This window comes from Eschrichtius robustus, chromosome 13 (genome assembly GCF_028021215.1).
Source record: "Eschrichtius robustus isolate mEscRob2 chromosome 13, mEscRob2.pri, whole genome shotgun sequence".
In the NCBI taxonomy this organism is placed as follows: Eukaryota; Metazoa; Chordata; class Mammalia; order Artiodactyla; family Eschrichtiidae; genus Eschrichtius; species Eschrichtius robustus.
In genome coordinates this window covers 1,150,003-1,164,483 of record NC_090836.1, presented here as the reverse complement: position 1 = coordinate 1,164,483, position 14,481 = coordinate 1,150,003, and the positions used below count along the sequence as shown (strand labels likewise).

The following is a 14,481-nucleotide window of genomic DNA, read 5'->3' as shown; positions in this document are numbered from 1 at the left end:
TAAGCAGAGGAGGACTAGTTACCTGACCAGATGAGGACTAACTAGTTTTGAGACCAGAGGAAGACTAGTTACGAGGACTAATTTGTTCCCTAACCAGAGTAGGACTAGTTCCCTAACCAGAGGAGGACTAGTTACCTGACCAGATGAGGACTAACTAGTTCCCAGACCAGAGGTAAACCAGTTCCCTAACCAGAGGAGGACTAGTTACCTGACCAGACGAGGACTAACTAGTTCCCGAACCAGAGGAGGACTAGTTACGAGGACTAACTAGTTCCCTGACCAGAGGTAAACCAGTTCCCTAACCAGAGGAGGACTAGTTACCTGACCAGACCAGGACTAACTAGTTCCCTAACCAGAGGAGGACTAGTTCCCTAACCAGAGGAGGACGAGTTACCTGACCAGACGAGGACTAACTAGTTCCCAGACCAGAGGAAGACTAGTTACGAGGACTAACTCGTTCCCAGACCAGAGGTAAACTAGTCCCCTAACCAGAGGCGGACTAGTTACCTGACCAGACCAGAACTAACTAGTTCTCTAACCAGAGGAGGACTAGTTACGAGGACTAACTAGTTCCCTAACCAGAGGCAGACTAGTTACCTGACCAGACGAGGACTAACTAGTTCCCAGACCAGAGGAGGACTAGTTACGAGGACTAACTCGTTCCCAGACCAGAGGTAAACTAGTTCCCTAACCAGAGGAGGACTAGTTACATGACCAGACCAGGACTAACTAGTTCCCAGACCAGAGGAGGACTAGTTACGAGGACTAACTCGTTCCCAGACCAGAGGTAAACTAGTTCCCTAACCAGAGGAGGACTAGTTACATGACCAGATCAGGACTAACTAGTTCCCTAACCAGAGGTAAACTAGTTCCCTAACCAGAGGCGGACTAGTTACCTGACCAGACCAGGACTAACTAGTTCTCTAACCAGAGGAGGACTAGTTACGAGGACTAACTAGTTCCCTAACCAGAGGTAAAATAGTTCCCTAACCAGAGGCGGACTAGTTACCTGACCAGACGAGGACTAACTAGTTCCCAGACCAGAGGAGGACTAGTTACGAGGACTAACTCGTTCCCAGACCAGAGGTAAACTAGTTCCCTAACCAGAGGAGGACTAGTTACGTGACCAGACGAGGACTAACTAGTTCCCAGACCAGAGGAGGACTAGTTACCTGACCAGAGGAAGACTAACTAGTTCCCTAACCAGAGGTAAACTAGTTCCCTCACCAGAGAAGGACTAGTTATGAGGACTAACTAGTTCCCTAACCAGAGTAGGACTAGTTACTTAACCAGAGGCGGACTAGTTACCTGACCAGACGAGGACTAACTCGTTGCCTAACCAGAGGAGGAATAGTTACGAGAACTAGTTCCCTAACCAGAGGAAGACTAGTTACCTGACCTGAGGAGGACTAGTTACGAGGACTAACTAGTTCCCTAACCAGAGGTAAACTAGTTCCCTAACCAGAGGAGGACTAGTTACGAGGACTAACTAGTTCCCTAACCAGAGGTAAACTAGTTATGAGGACTAACTTGTTCCCTAACCAGAGGTAAACTAGTTCCCTAACCAGAGGAGGGCTAGTTACCTGACCAGACCAGGACTAACTAGTTCTCTAACCAGAGGGGGACTAGTTACGAGGACTAACTAGTTCCCTGACCAGAGGTAAACTAGTTCCCTAACCAGAGGAGGACTAGTTACGAGGACTAACTAGTTCCCTGACCAGAGGTAAACCAGTTCCCTAACCAGAGGACTAGTTACATGACCAGACCAGGACTAACTAGTTCTCTAACCACAGGAGAACTTGTTATGAGGACTAACTAGTGCCCTAACCAGAGGTAAACTAGTTCCCTAACCAGAGGAGGACTCGTTACCTGACCAGAGGAAGACTAGTTCCCAGACCAGAGGTAAACTGGTTCCCTAACCAGAGGAGGATTAGTTACCTGACCAGACGAGGACTAACTAGTTCCCTAACCAGAGGAGGACTAGTTATGAGGACTAACTTGTTCCCTAACCAGAGGTAAACTAGTTCCCTAACCAGAGGACTAGTTACCTGACCAGAGGAAGACTAACTAGTTCCCAGACCAGAGGTAAACTAGTTCCCTAACCAGAGGAGTAGTTAACTGACCAGACGAGGACTAACTAGTTCCCTAACCAGAGGAGGACTAGTTACCTGACCAGAGGAAGACTAACTAGTTCCCAGACCAGAGGTAAACTAGTTCCCTAACCAGAGGAGGATTCGTTACCTGACCAGACGAGGAATAACTAGTCCCCTAACCAGAGGTAAACTAGTTCCCTAACCAGAGGAGGACTCGTTACCTGACCAGACGGGACTAACTAGTTCCCTAACCAGAGGAGGACTAGTTCCAAGACCAGAGGAGGACTAGTTCCCAGACCAGAGGAAGACTAACTAGTTCCCAGACGAGAGGTAAACTAGTTCCCTAACCAGAGGAGGATTCGTTACCTGACCAGACGAGGAATAACTAGTCCCTAACCAGAGGTAAACTAGTTCCCTAACCAGAAGAGGACTCGTTACCTGACCAGACGGGACTAACTAGTTCCCTAACCAGAGGAGGACTAGTTCCAAGACCAGAGGAGGACTAGTTCCCAGACCAGGGGAGGACTAACTAGTTCCCAGACCAGAGGAGGACTAGTTCCCAGACCAGGGGAGGACTAAATAGTTCCCAGAGCAGAGGAGGACTAGTTCCCAGACCAGGGGAGGACTATAACTGGTTCCAAGACCAGTGCGGGGCTAAAGGGCAGGGCACCTTCCCGGATGCAGCTCAGGGCTGCTGTGGGATGCTCCCCTGAGGCCAGGCCCCTCGGCCCCTGCCCCCTAATGAGCCCAGAGTCAGACCCCTGAGAACAGCTTCTCGGGGTGTTAACAATAATGTCCTAAATTATTATTATGTGCAGGGCTTTCAAATTTAATAAACAGATCCGCACTCGGTATCTCAGGCCGGTGTCCAAGGTCCACACCCGGGGATCAGGAGCCTAGCAGGCCTTTCTCCCTCCTGAGCCTCAGCTTGAGGGCTAGCCCCACTGCAGAGGGGGTAACTGAACCTCAGTCTTCCCCTGGACCTGGGGGGCCACTGCCCCTGGGCTCCTTTGCGCAAATACACATGGGCAAAGAGCAGCCTTGGGCACAGGCAAGGTCTCTCGCCTTCAGCTGGCAGTGCTGGGTAATAAGCGTGTGCAGTGCCAGCCCCTGGAGGCTATCTTAGGACACACGCCAGATTAAAAACAAACAAAACCACCATCCTCAAAATCCAGAACACCTCCGTGATAACAGGTGTGAATTAGTAGTTAATGTGTAGCCAGAGATGGTTCCGGGCAGGAGAACACCCAGAGTCCTCGCTGGGTGGGAGTCCATTCTGGCGGCGCCCGGACCCTGCCAGGCGTGTGCCGTGTACCCTCCACTTGGCCCTCTTGCCCTCTCCTGCCACTGCGTTGCTCCTGTGTTACCGAGACCTAGAATGCCGGGCGTCTTCGTCGGAGACTCATTATGGCTTATCTCTGTCTGCCTTTCTTTAAAGCCAGCTGAACATACCCAATGCTCTCCCTTTATGGTAAGACCGAGCCTCCAGACCACGCTCTCAGCTTCTGTGACCCCCTCTAACATACCCACTTCCCCCACCCGACCCCCAGCATCTTGGAACCCAGCCCCCGATGCATGTTGCCTGTGTCTGCCATGCGCCTTGCCTGCCTGGTCTGTGAGCTGTCGAGTGCTGTTGGTGCGACGTTTCCGTCCTTGAGCTTTCCTGTGGGTGGCAGCTCACCGTGACCTTGACTGTCTAATGAGCCACTGGGAGAGAATCGGACCCGAGGGCCATTTCCTGTTAAACGTCCTGAGGACTCTGCTGGCCGACGTCCCCACCCTGAATCTGACGTGGGGTTTGCACGGGGCACCCATGAGCGCCATGGCGAGGCCTCTGGGAGAGAGGAAGGAGAGGTGACATAGCCAGAGACGGGGAGGTCCTCCTAGTCACCAGGCCGCCCTCCAGCTCTGAGTCAAGGCCCCAGTAAGAGCTTAAGCTGGGTTCATTACCCAGAGAGTGGTTGGATTTCCTATCACCCCGACAGTGTTACCTGTGAGGGGCATTAAAACTAGGCCACGCCCGCTTCACTGCAGCAGACCGTCTGGTGGGAGCCGCTTCTGCTCTAGGAATCTTTGGCTAAAGTGAGAGAGAGGCCGACCGGTGTGACCTTGAAGTCTCCTTGGAACAGCTGTCTCCAAGAGGCTGCCGTCACAGGCTTCAAACGTGGGCCAAGCGTCAGTTTTTAGCAGGGCCGGTGAGTGGGTTGATTCCCCGAGCCCCAGAAGTCAGCAGACAGAGGCAAGATCGGTGGGGATGTTTCCTGACGAAGCCCACGACCATAGCCGGAAGGGCTGAGCCTGGACATGCTGCCCCTATGTCACCGGTCAGTAGAGCATAAGGCACCTGCAGCGTCGGGAGGGCTCTGAACCCAGGACAAACTCAGACTGGAGGCTTGAGTTTTGCTTTTTAACGAGTCAGATGCAGATGCCTCCGTGGCGCCAACCTCCCAGACTCTCGATGCCCAGCTGAGGTTCCGTGTAAGCTGGCGCTCTCTTCTTCTTTCTCCCTTCCCAAGCACAGTGGGGCTGATGGCTGAGTTCCAAAGCCCTGAGCCTCCTCTACCCCTTCCTCTGGGGGAACACCACCTCCTTTTAAGGAGAGAAAAGTAGAATTTCAAGTAGGTACATGGGTGATAGAAATGCAGAGATGAAGGGCATCAAAGACTTCAGAATGCAGACAGGTAGGGCCCGGGGTCCAGACGGCCTGCTGCCAGGGCCCTCCCAGCCCCTGTGGCCCCCCAGCCACCAGCCCGCCCCAGGGGAGCAGCTCTGGTTCAGAAGGAGGATAGATGCCCCCCGCCCCGGGAGGAGCAGGGTGTGCTGGCGCGTGTAAAACCTGCCCCCCTCGTGGGGCTCCTGTTCTGACCGGGGTGAGGGGAGAGGCCCCTGGAGCCCTGGCCACAGGGCTAGAACCAGGAGCCGCGAGGGCTCCAGCGCTGGTGGGATTTTCGTGGGCGTGGCCAGGCCGGATCTGACCTGGAGACGGTGAGAAATGAAGCCAGAGGAGTGGGCGTTGAGAATCAGGGCCCACGTGGGGCCCAGCAACCACCCAGAGATGCCTCCGGGCAGGGGGCCTGCAGCGGGAGCAGTAACAGGAAGCCCAGAGGTCCATTCTCTCCTGGTGCCCACGGGGCCGGGGCTGCACTCGCTCTGGGGAACCGGCCGGCTCCCGGGGCCACCACCCACCCCAGCCCTCTGGCCGGTGTGGGCAGGAGGAGGGCCGGGCGTCAGTGTGTGCTCATTGTCCTCGCGTCTGGAGGAGAGGGTGGCAGGGCTGCGTGTCCGGCCCCTGACCCCCGGCTGCCCCAGGCCCAGCAGCCCCGGCCCGCTCCAGGACGCCCCTGGGGAGCCCCCCACCCTGAGCAGGACCCCTCGGTCCTCTCACCGCAGGGAGACCCGTCCAGGGCTCACGCTCCACTGCCCGGGCCTCCACCCCTCCCAGGCCTGCGCAGCCGGCGGGCCCAGGGCAGAGGGGAGCGGAGGGGCAGCAGGGGCCGCGGCCCGGGCTCTGTCGCAGCGCCCACAGCCCAGGCCCACCCGCGGCCGTGGGGGGAGGTGGCACACAAGAGTGCTGAGGCTGGGCAGCCCCCGCCCCCCAGGCCCTCCAGAGCGCCGGTCCCTCTCGGGACACCGGACCCTCGGCTGAGCCAAGCAGGGGGGCGGCAGGAGCACCGGGGTGGCTCTCGGCCTAGATTTCAGAGCAGGTGGAATTTCTAGGGAATCGCCTGCTGCCCCTGCCCCCACCCCCACCCCCGCCCCCACCCCCACCCCGGGGGCTTAAGACCAGGGATGCTGGGGCAGAGGCTCGGGGCCTGGGCACGGCCGGGCGCCGCAGAGGCCTGGGGCTGGGCCTACCCGTGGGCGCCAGGAGAGTCGAGTGCAGCCGGCCCCCGCCGCCCGCCTGCGTGTTAACTGCCGTGTTAACGGCCCCAGAACGCGGAAGAGAACTCCCGCATCTCCATCACCTTCTTCCGCCTCTTCCGGGTCATGCGCCTGGTCAAGCTGCTGAGCCGTGGGGAGGGCATCCGGACGCTGCTGTGGACGTTCATCAAGTCCTTCCAGGTACCCCCCGGCCCCCCTCCCAGGCCCCACCTGGGGCGATGCACCCAGCGGAGGGGCGGCTGCAAGCGCTCTGCTTTTTTCTCTCCTGTGGATTTGCCCCGAGAATTGACGGCACAGAGGGGGTTTGGGGTGGAAGAGGTTTGAAAGCCGTGGGCAGAGGTGGCCCGATGACCCCTACGGCCGCTCCCAGTTCGGGTGTTGGCACCCTCGTCCCGGCAGTGGTTCAGCAGGGTCTGCTGTCCGCACCTGCTTAGGGACTTAGCCGGACTCCCCGGGACCCCGGTGTGCCCCGTGTGGACCCAGGGCTGCCAACTGCGGGGCCAGTTCTCTGCCCCCAGCACTCGTTTCCTTCTGTGAAAGCAGAATGACGGTGGCCCCGGCCTCAGCCGTGGGTGGCTGTACCGGCCCCACGTGCTCACCCACCCCCGACATTTCCTGGGCGCCACTGAAGGTGGAGCCCGAGCGCCCACCAGGCCGGACGGCCCGTAGTCCCGCGGTGCCCCCTAGTGGTGTGCGGGCTCCGTCCACCCCGTGAGCCGCGAGGCCTCCTCCCCGGGAGGAGGTGGGGAGCACACCGCGTGAGTAAAGCGCAGAGACCGGCCGCGGGCCAGGCACTGCCCAAGCATCTCGTGAGCCTTAAATCAGCCAGGCCCCAAAACCCCCTGAGGTCATTACTTTTCTTCCCATTTTTCAGATGAGGACACTGAGGCCCAGAGAGGTTAAGCCCAGCCCAGCTCCCACAGCCACAGTGGCGGAAGCGGGCTGGAGCCCAGGGTCTCGCTTTTGTCTAGTGCCCCTTCGTCCTGCCTTTCCTACACCTGGCGGAACAGCTTACAGCTGTGAGGGGGGGAGGGGCTGCTGGGTGTCCCCCACGGCCCTCCGGCTGCACGAGGACAGGTGGGTGGCGGGAGGGTGTTTTGCTCCTTCTAGATTGTTTGTACCAAGGGAGCATCATGCCAGGTCCCGAGCTCAGAGCCCACCTTTCTGGGCGGACCTCCCCAGGTCTCAGGTGCTTGACACCCAGGTGAGGGGAGGGGTCGGCACCAGGCTCAGGCTGCTCCCATTTAGTGCCCAGAACGTCTGCGGGGCTCCTGGAAGTGCCCCCCAAGCCAGGCAGCAGCTGGCGACTGAAGAGACGCCGCCCGGGGAGGGGTCCAGCCAGCGGTCCCCCGCCGACTTCACGGCATCTGTGTGCCCCTGCCAGGCCCTGCCCTACGTTGCCCTCCTGATTGTGATGCTGTTCTTCATCTACGCCGTGATCGGGATGCAGGTAGGACAGGCTCCCCGCTGTCTCCTCGGGCCCGGCCCCCAGCCCACATCCCCTGACACCCGCCCCTCCTTCTGAGGCTGGAAAGGTCACCGGAATTGGAACTTTCCCTCCACCCCCATGGTGTCCTGGGGGTGCACAGCTCTGAGACCCTCTCTCCCCGTTGCCCCTGGCCCAGGTTCCACTCTCTATAGGGAGAAACTCCCCCAAGTTATGTGAAGGGCCTATTTGTTAATTATTCCTCAATAAAGTATTTTTTAAAGAGGAAAGAAAAATAGTCTCAAGAACCTGCAGCCAAAAAAAAGAAAAAAGATAGAGGAAGGCCAGTGAGCCTTGTCCCTGCACAGACGCAGGGTCGAGGTCTCAGCCTCCGCCCGCTCTCAGCCCCCCTCCCGCGGGGCCCAGGGCCCCTCCCGAGGGCCGAGGGCACTTTTCTTGGATGCTTGTCCGGAGTGGGGGGCTGGGATCAGGGGCTGGACAGGGCAGCAGGTACCTGCCCCCGCGAGGCCTTCCAGGTCGCAGAGGGGACTCTGTTCAGCTTATGGGCCAGCCCGTCCAGGGTCAGCTGTGACCCCTGAAGAGACCATTGAACGATGGGTGGGAACCAGGACCCCTCTGTCCACAGCTCACGGACCCCATCCTCTCCCCCTGCCAGGTGTTCGGGAAAATCGCCCTGAATGACACGACGGAGATCAACAGGAACAACAACTTCCAGACCTTCCCCCAGGCCGTGCTGCTCCTCTTCAGGTGAGTGTGCAGACAGGTGCGGACAGGTGCACACGGGGACACCTGCTCGGTGCGGCCCTGGCCTGGGTGCGTGACGAGAACTGGGGCTGGGGGGGCTGGGAAGCCCCCTGACCGGGAAGCCTTCCTTTCACTGTCGTTTATAATGACTGGACACGGCCCCTGCCGCTGACTCTGGAAGCCAGTAGGGGATCAAAATCAAACTCCAAGAGCACCCTGGTTCGAAGCTGAGCCAGGCCTGCAGCACACTCGCTATGTGACCTTGAGTGACCTTGAGCAAGACAGCAGATGACTCCGAGCCTCAGTTTCCTCCTAAGACAAGCCCAGCTGCCGGAGTTGGTGCCACTGTCTGTGTCAGTGGTTCCGTCCACGGCACTTAGTTCCCCCTTTGGCTGAGCCGGCGCCAGCCTTCACCCTCTGGGGAGGCCGCGGCCACAGGTACAGCTGGGGGAGGGGTGTGTCCCGCCCGACCCCGAGGGAAGGATTCCGTGCGGCAGCCCCACGTCCTTCCTCCTCTGGATCCCAGTGACCCCCTGGGCTACCCCACATCCCCCCTCCTCTGGCTCTTCTCACCATCCTGCTCATCACAGCCTGGGCTCTGGGACCCCTCACCTGGTCCAGGGCTGGTGGTGATGAGAACTGTTTACTCAGTCCCTGGACCAGATGATGCCTAGAGTCCATTCCAGCACCTGTACTTTCCATGCTAAGGTGCTGGGAGAGGCATTGAGCCCTTACCGTCCCCTGGGGTTCTTTCCGAAGATCCAGGGATCCTCCCCATCAAATAACCCCACCTTCACCATGCTCTGTGGAATCCTTTCCCCACATCCAAGCCCGCAAATCATTACTGCTCAAAATGTGTTCAATCAGAATGGCAGTCCCCTTAAATATCAGTCCGACATCACTCTCCCTCAGATGGTAGCCGTGAGAACACGGGGCCATCATCAACCACAGCCTCACAGCAACATTTACGCCTGAGCCGCATTTTAATATGGGATTTGGACACACGTGAGCCAGGGCACATGGGTCTCCCCTCTCCTTTCCTAAAGTCCTTGGCGACAGGAGATAGTTTGTAAAAGAACAAGGAAGGATAAAAGCCAAGAAAGAGTGCCATTTTGAGCCAGCAGTGCTGAGGAAGTCTTCAACGGAGGCAAGCAGATGGGATTCAATGGACAAAGGACCAGGTTCGGAGGAAAACACATCCCAAAGCCGGTGAACCTGTGAAGGAGCGAGAGCGGCCAGGGCCTCCCCAAGCTCAGGGTCCACAGGGGCCAGGCACCAGGACAGCTGGGGCCACAACCACACTGCCTCCTTGGGGAGCCGCGTTTGGAGAGCGTTTGCTGATGCCCACAAGCTGAAAGCAGAGCCCTGCCGCCACGGCCTGGGCTTTGGGGTCTAAGAAGTAGAGCAGGGCCCCAAGGGAACCCACCCTTTCAGAGAAGCTACCTGTCCACCCCACCTGGCAGCACGTCTCGTCTTGTCTCCCATGGTCCCCAGAGATGCTCCTGCAACGAGAACTTGATCCACGGAGTTGTGTACCGGGCTCTCGATCACAAAGAGCGGTAACAGTCACCCCAAAGTACCGGGGGCAAACCAGTGTCAAAAAAGAAGTCACCACACTCACCTAACAGATGAATGAACACATCGGGAGGAAGAGAATAGGGAGAGGAAAACTATTTGAAAATAAGCACAATTTCTGTCTTTAGAGAGATTATAGAACCTGGCACATCTGTCAAATTAGAAAGGAGTGGGAGGAGGAGAAGTCATTATTAATGAGAACAAATTAACGAGAGAATTAATTAAATTTAATTAAAGAGAGAACTCAGAAAATAAACAAGCACCTAAGGGGCTTCCCTGGTGGTGCAGTGGTTGAGAGTCTGCCTGCCAATGCAGGGGGCACGGGTTCGAGCCCTGGTCTGGGAAGATCCCACGTGCCGCGGAGCAACTAGGCCCGTGAGCCACAATTACTGAGCCTGCGCGTCTGGAGCCTGTGCTCCGCAACAAGAGAGGCTGCGATAGCGAGAGGCCCGCGCACCGCGATGAAGAGTGACCCCCGCTCGCCGCAACTAGAGAAAGCCCTCGCACAGAAACGAAGACCCGACACAGCCATAAATAAATAAATAAATAAATAATTAAAAAAAAAAAAAATAAATAAATCACAAGACTAATATCAAATCATCTTAAATGTTTCAAATTAATATCACAAGTATAACACATCAGATCCTCTAACGTGACATTCTCCTAAATATTTCAAATGCCGGACTTCCCTGGTGGCCCAGTGGTTAAGAATCCGCTTGCCAATGCTAGGGACACGGGTTCGATCCCTGGTCTGGGAAGATCCCACATGCCGTGGAGCAACTAAGTCCATGCGCCGCAACTACTGATACTGCGCTCTAGAGCCTGTGAGCCACAACTATTGAGGCCGTGCGCTGCAACTACTGAAGCCCACGTGCCTAGAGCCCACGCTGTGCAACAAGAGAAGCCACTGCAATGAGAAGCCCGCGCACTGCAATGAAGAGTAGCCTCCGCTCGCCACAACTAGAGAAAGCCTGTGCTCAGCAATGAAGACCCAACACAGCCAAAAAAATAAATTAATTAAATTAAATTAAAAATATTTCAAATGCCTTAAGAAACAAATAATACATTCACATTACCATGATGATTTCACATTTTTTTCTCTAAACCTAGTACAAAGTAGTAACACCATGGATTTGGTGCACTTTTTCTTATGTCTCTGCTTATTTCTATACCTTTAGAGCAGTGTGTCTACACTTACCACTGTAAGGAGATGAGAATTACCATCACTCTAGAATCATCCGGCCTGCTCAAGGCTGCCAAAGTTAGAAGGAAAGATAATAGAATGCCCAGTTACATTTGAGTCTCAGATAAAGAACAGATAATTTTTTAGTATAAGTATGCCCCAACTACTGCATTGGCAAACACTTGTCCTAACAAATTATTAACTGTCTATCTGAAATTCCAGTGTAACTGGGCTTTCTGTATTTTGTCTGGCAATTCTATTCATAACCCTTCCCAGGCAATCCTGGATCCCTGTCCCCTGCATGCAACCACTGGTCTTTTTTTTTTTTTTTTGCGACCATAAATCAGTTTTGCTTGCTATCAACTATTCCACCTTATAAATTGGAATCATAAAGTGTATGCTGTTTTGTAAAAGATTTCTTTCCCCAACATAGCATTTGTGAGATTCATTCATGCTCTTGTGTCTAATAATAGTTTGTACATTTTATAAATATACCACTATTATCTATTCTCCTATTGATGTATACCTGGGCTGTTTCCAGTTTGGGGCTATTATAAATAAAGCTTCTATGAACTTGTTTATACAAGTCTTTTTGTGGACATATATTTTGTATTTCTCTTGGGTAAACACCTAAGAACGGAATAACTAGATCACAGAGCAGTTGTAGGTTTAGTTTTCTAAGAAACTGCTAGACCTCTTTCCAAAGTAACTACAAAATTTTACATTCCCACCAACAATGTATGAAAATTCTGGTTGTACCAGATCTTTGCCAGCATTTAGGATTGTCAGAGTTCTTAACTTTAGCCATTCTGGTAGGTGTGTAGCTCTACATTTCATTGTGGTTTCAATTTGCATTTCTCTAATGAATAATGATGATAAGCCCCTTTTCGTGTGCTTACTGGCTATACATATACATTCATTTATAAAGTGTCTATTGCCTATTTGTTAAAATTGAGTTGTTTGTCTCTTTACTATTGAATTAAGGATTTCTTTATATATTCTGAATATCAGTTCTTTGTCAGACGTATGTCTTGCAGAATATTTTTTCCCTGTCTATGTCTTGTCTTCTCATTTTCTTAACAGTGTGTTTGATGAACAGAAGTTTTTAATTTTTATGAAGTCTAATTTATCACTTATTCTTTCATGGTTATTACTTTCTGTGTCTAAGAAAACTTAATCTATTCCCAAGTCACATAGATAGTCCCCTACGTTTTTTTCTGGAGACTTTAGAATTTTAGCTTTTATCCTTAGACCTGGAGTCCATCTTGAATTAATTTCTCTGTATGGTGTGAGGCAGGGATAGAGGCTCACTTTTTTCTGTAAGGATACCCGGTTGTTCCAGTACTCTTTGTTTAAAAAAACAAAAAGAAACAAACAAACAAAACTTTCCTTTTCTCATTGAATTGCTCTGGCACCTCATCAAATCCAAGTGCCCACATAACTGTGCATCGACTTCTGGGAGCTCCTTTTGCTCCATTGATTTATTTGTTGATCCTTATGCCAGTACCACCCAGTTCTGATTACTGTAGCTTTAGAAGAAGCCTGGGGAATTCCCTGGTGGTCCAGTGGTTAGGATTCTGGGCTTTCAGTACCGGGCGCCTGGGTTGAATCCCTGGTCGGGGAACTAAGATCCGGCAAGCTGTGCAGCACGGCCAAAAATTTAAAAATTAAAAAAAAAAAAATTTATTGTTAACATACGTTCCGCAACTTTATTCTTTTCCAAGGCAGCTTAGTCCTTTGCGTTTCCATGTAAAGTTTAGAATCAGCTTGTCAATTCCCATGAAAAAGCCTGGAGGCTTTTGATTGAGAAATATTCTGCAAACGTTTTTACACTCTACTGCCTTCTCAGTGACCACAACACCCTGTAGCCACACCACAGAGGTCTGCACCCCTCACCACCTCCCTCACCTTCACAGGCATCACTTCTAATTCTTTTGATTCATCTTTGCTCAATTTCTCCCAACATTATTTCTGTTCCACCATCTACACCCCTTTCCTCTCTTCCTTCAAATTTCAATGTTCCCTTTTTAAAAACATAATCATTATTCCTGGATGTGATGACTCCCTGCTCTGGGAAACCCAGTCCAAGAGGACAGAACTTCAAATGCCTTTACCAGGCTCACCCTCCCCCACCCCCCCCCCCACCCCGCCCCCGGCTCTCTCCCTGAGCTCTGCCCCTGACTCACTGTTGCCTCAAGGCAGCAATTTACTCCATAGAGCCTCAGTTTACTTAACATTAAGTGAAAAGATTAGAGTAAATCCATGTTGTGGTTTTGTTGTGGTGATGGTTTGGTTTGGTTAATCCCAAAACTCCTTCAAGAATCTGATGAAGTTTATGAACTCTTTATCCAGGGGAAAGCACATTCACCAATGAACATTTGGCAGATCATTTCCAAGAGTTTACAAACTTCCTACAGACTATCCACAGACTTCAGTTTAACAATCCCTGGGGCTAAATGCCTTTTTTTCCAATGGCTCTTTCTGGTTCTAAGTCTTCTTAGAAATGGAAACAGAAAAGTAGCAATTTCCATCCTTGCTAAAACATACCCCCAAAGAATGGTGCTGACATTCCTCACCACACATTCTGATGGGCCAGGATTCTGGAAAATCCCTGTGCTATGAAGATAAGTGATTTAGGCAAGAAAGCCCCACACAGCTGTTTATTTGCCTCCTGGAAATGAAAGCTAATCATTTGTAGAATTTGATGGACCTCTCCCCTCAGGTAATCTCTCTCCATCTTTCAATTTGTTCCATAAAATGTTTAGCAATTTGGAAATTCAGCTTTTGCTAAATTTAGTTGGGGCTGTTGTGTTGAATTTAAATAGACACGTTGTAAATAAAATCATTTTGAAATCTTTTTCTATCAGAACAACAATTAAATTGAGTAAAGTAGGAATTCTATAAAAACATCGTTGTAAAATCTTTCAGAAGTATAACTTTTTCTAGCTCTATCACTGAAACCGATCCACAGGAAAATCACCAATTCAGACTCATGGAACAATTTGGTAATGCTGACCTTAAAAATAAAACTGTTATTTTTGCTGCTAAAATGGGTTTATTCAGGAATAGCAAAGGAATTGTAATTCGGAAGAAGCAAGCTATAGCAAAAGCCATAGGCAAATCCAATGAAGGAGAGGAATGAAACATTTATAAAGAAAAAGGAGGAAGTTGGGACGGGTTGTTTTGAACAAAAGTCTTTTGAAGAAAAGTGAGAGTCCAAGGTGATGATATATCGGTTCTCACTGGCTGAGTTGCCGGGTGATTTCTTATAGGGGATGCAATGCACATCTTTTCCTGTTGGGGGCTGTGACTGATGATTCTTTCCTATAATTGACCTCAAGTGGTACCTGTGTGAGAGCTCTCCCTTCTGTCCTCCCAACTCTATTTTAGTGAGGTTTCCCTTATTTTCACAATATGCAGCCCTAGGACCCTGAATGGGGTCTCTAATACACCACTAAAAGAACCAAAGCTTGGTGAAAAGTAGCTAATTCCGTACCCTGTTGCCTGAAATACCTTATTCCTGGAAAGCAAGATGCTTTCAGACCATCCGGTGGCAC

At 52.4% G+C, this 14,481-nt stretch overlaps 1 protein-coding gene across 1 annotated transcript; it reads left to right on the top strand.

Annotated features, from left to right (window-relative positions):
• The first annotated feature begins 3,532 nt into the window (after positions 1-3,532).
• LOC137775374 (voltage-dependent L-type calcium channel subunit alpha-1C) lies at positions 3,533-8,173 on the top strand. The gene is made up of 4 exons (XM_068561185.1): positions 3,533-3,564; positions 6,027-6,155; positions 7,360-7,425; positions 8,078-8,173. The coding sequence occupies exons 1-4, from the start codon at positions 3,562-3,564 to the stop codon at positions 8,171-8,173; spliced, it is 294 nt and encodes a 97-aa protein (XP_068417286.1). The 5' UTR covers positions 3,533-3,561.
• The last annotated feature ends 6,308 nt before the right edge of the window (positions 8,174-14,481 follow it).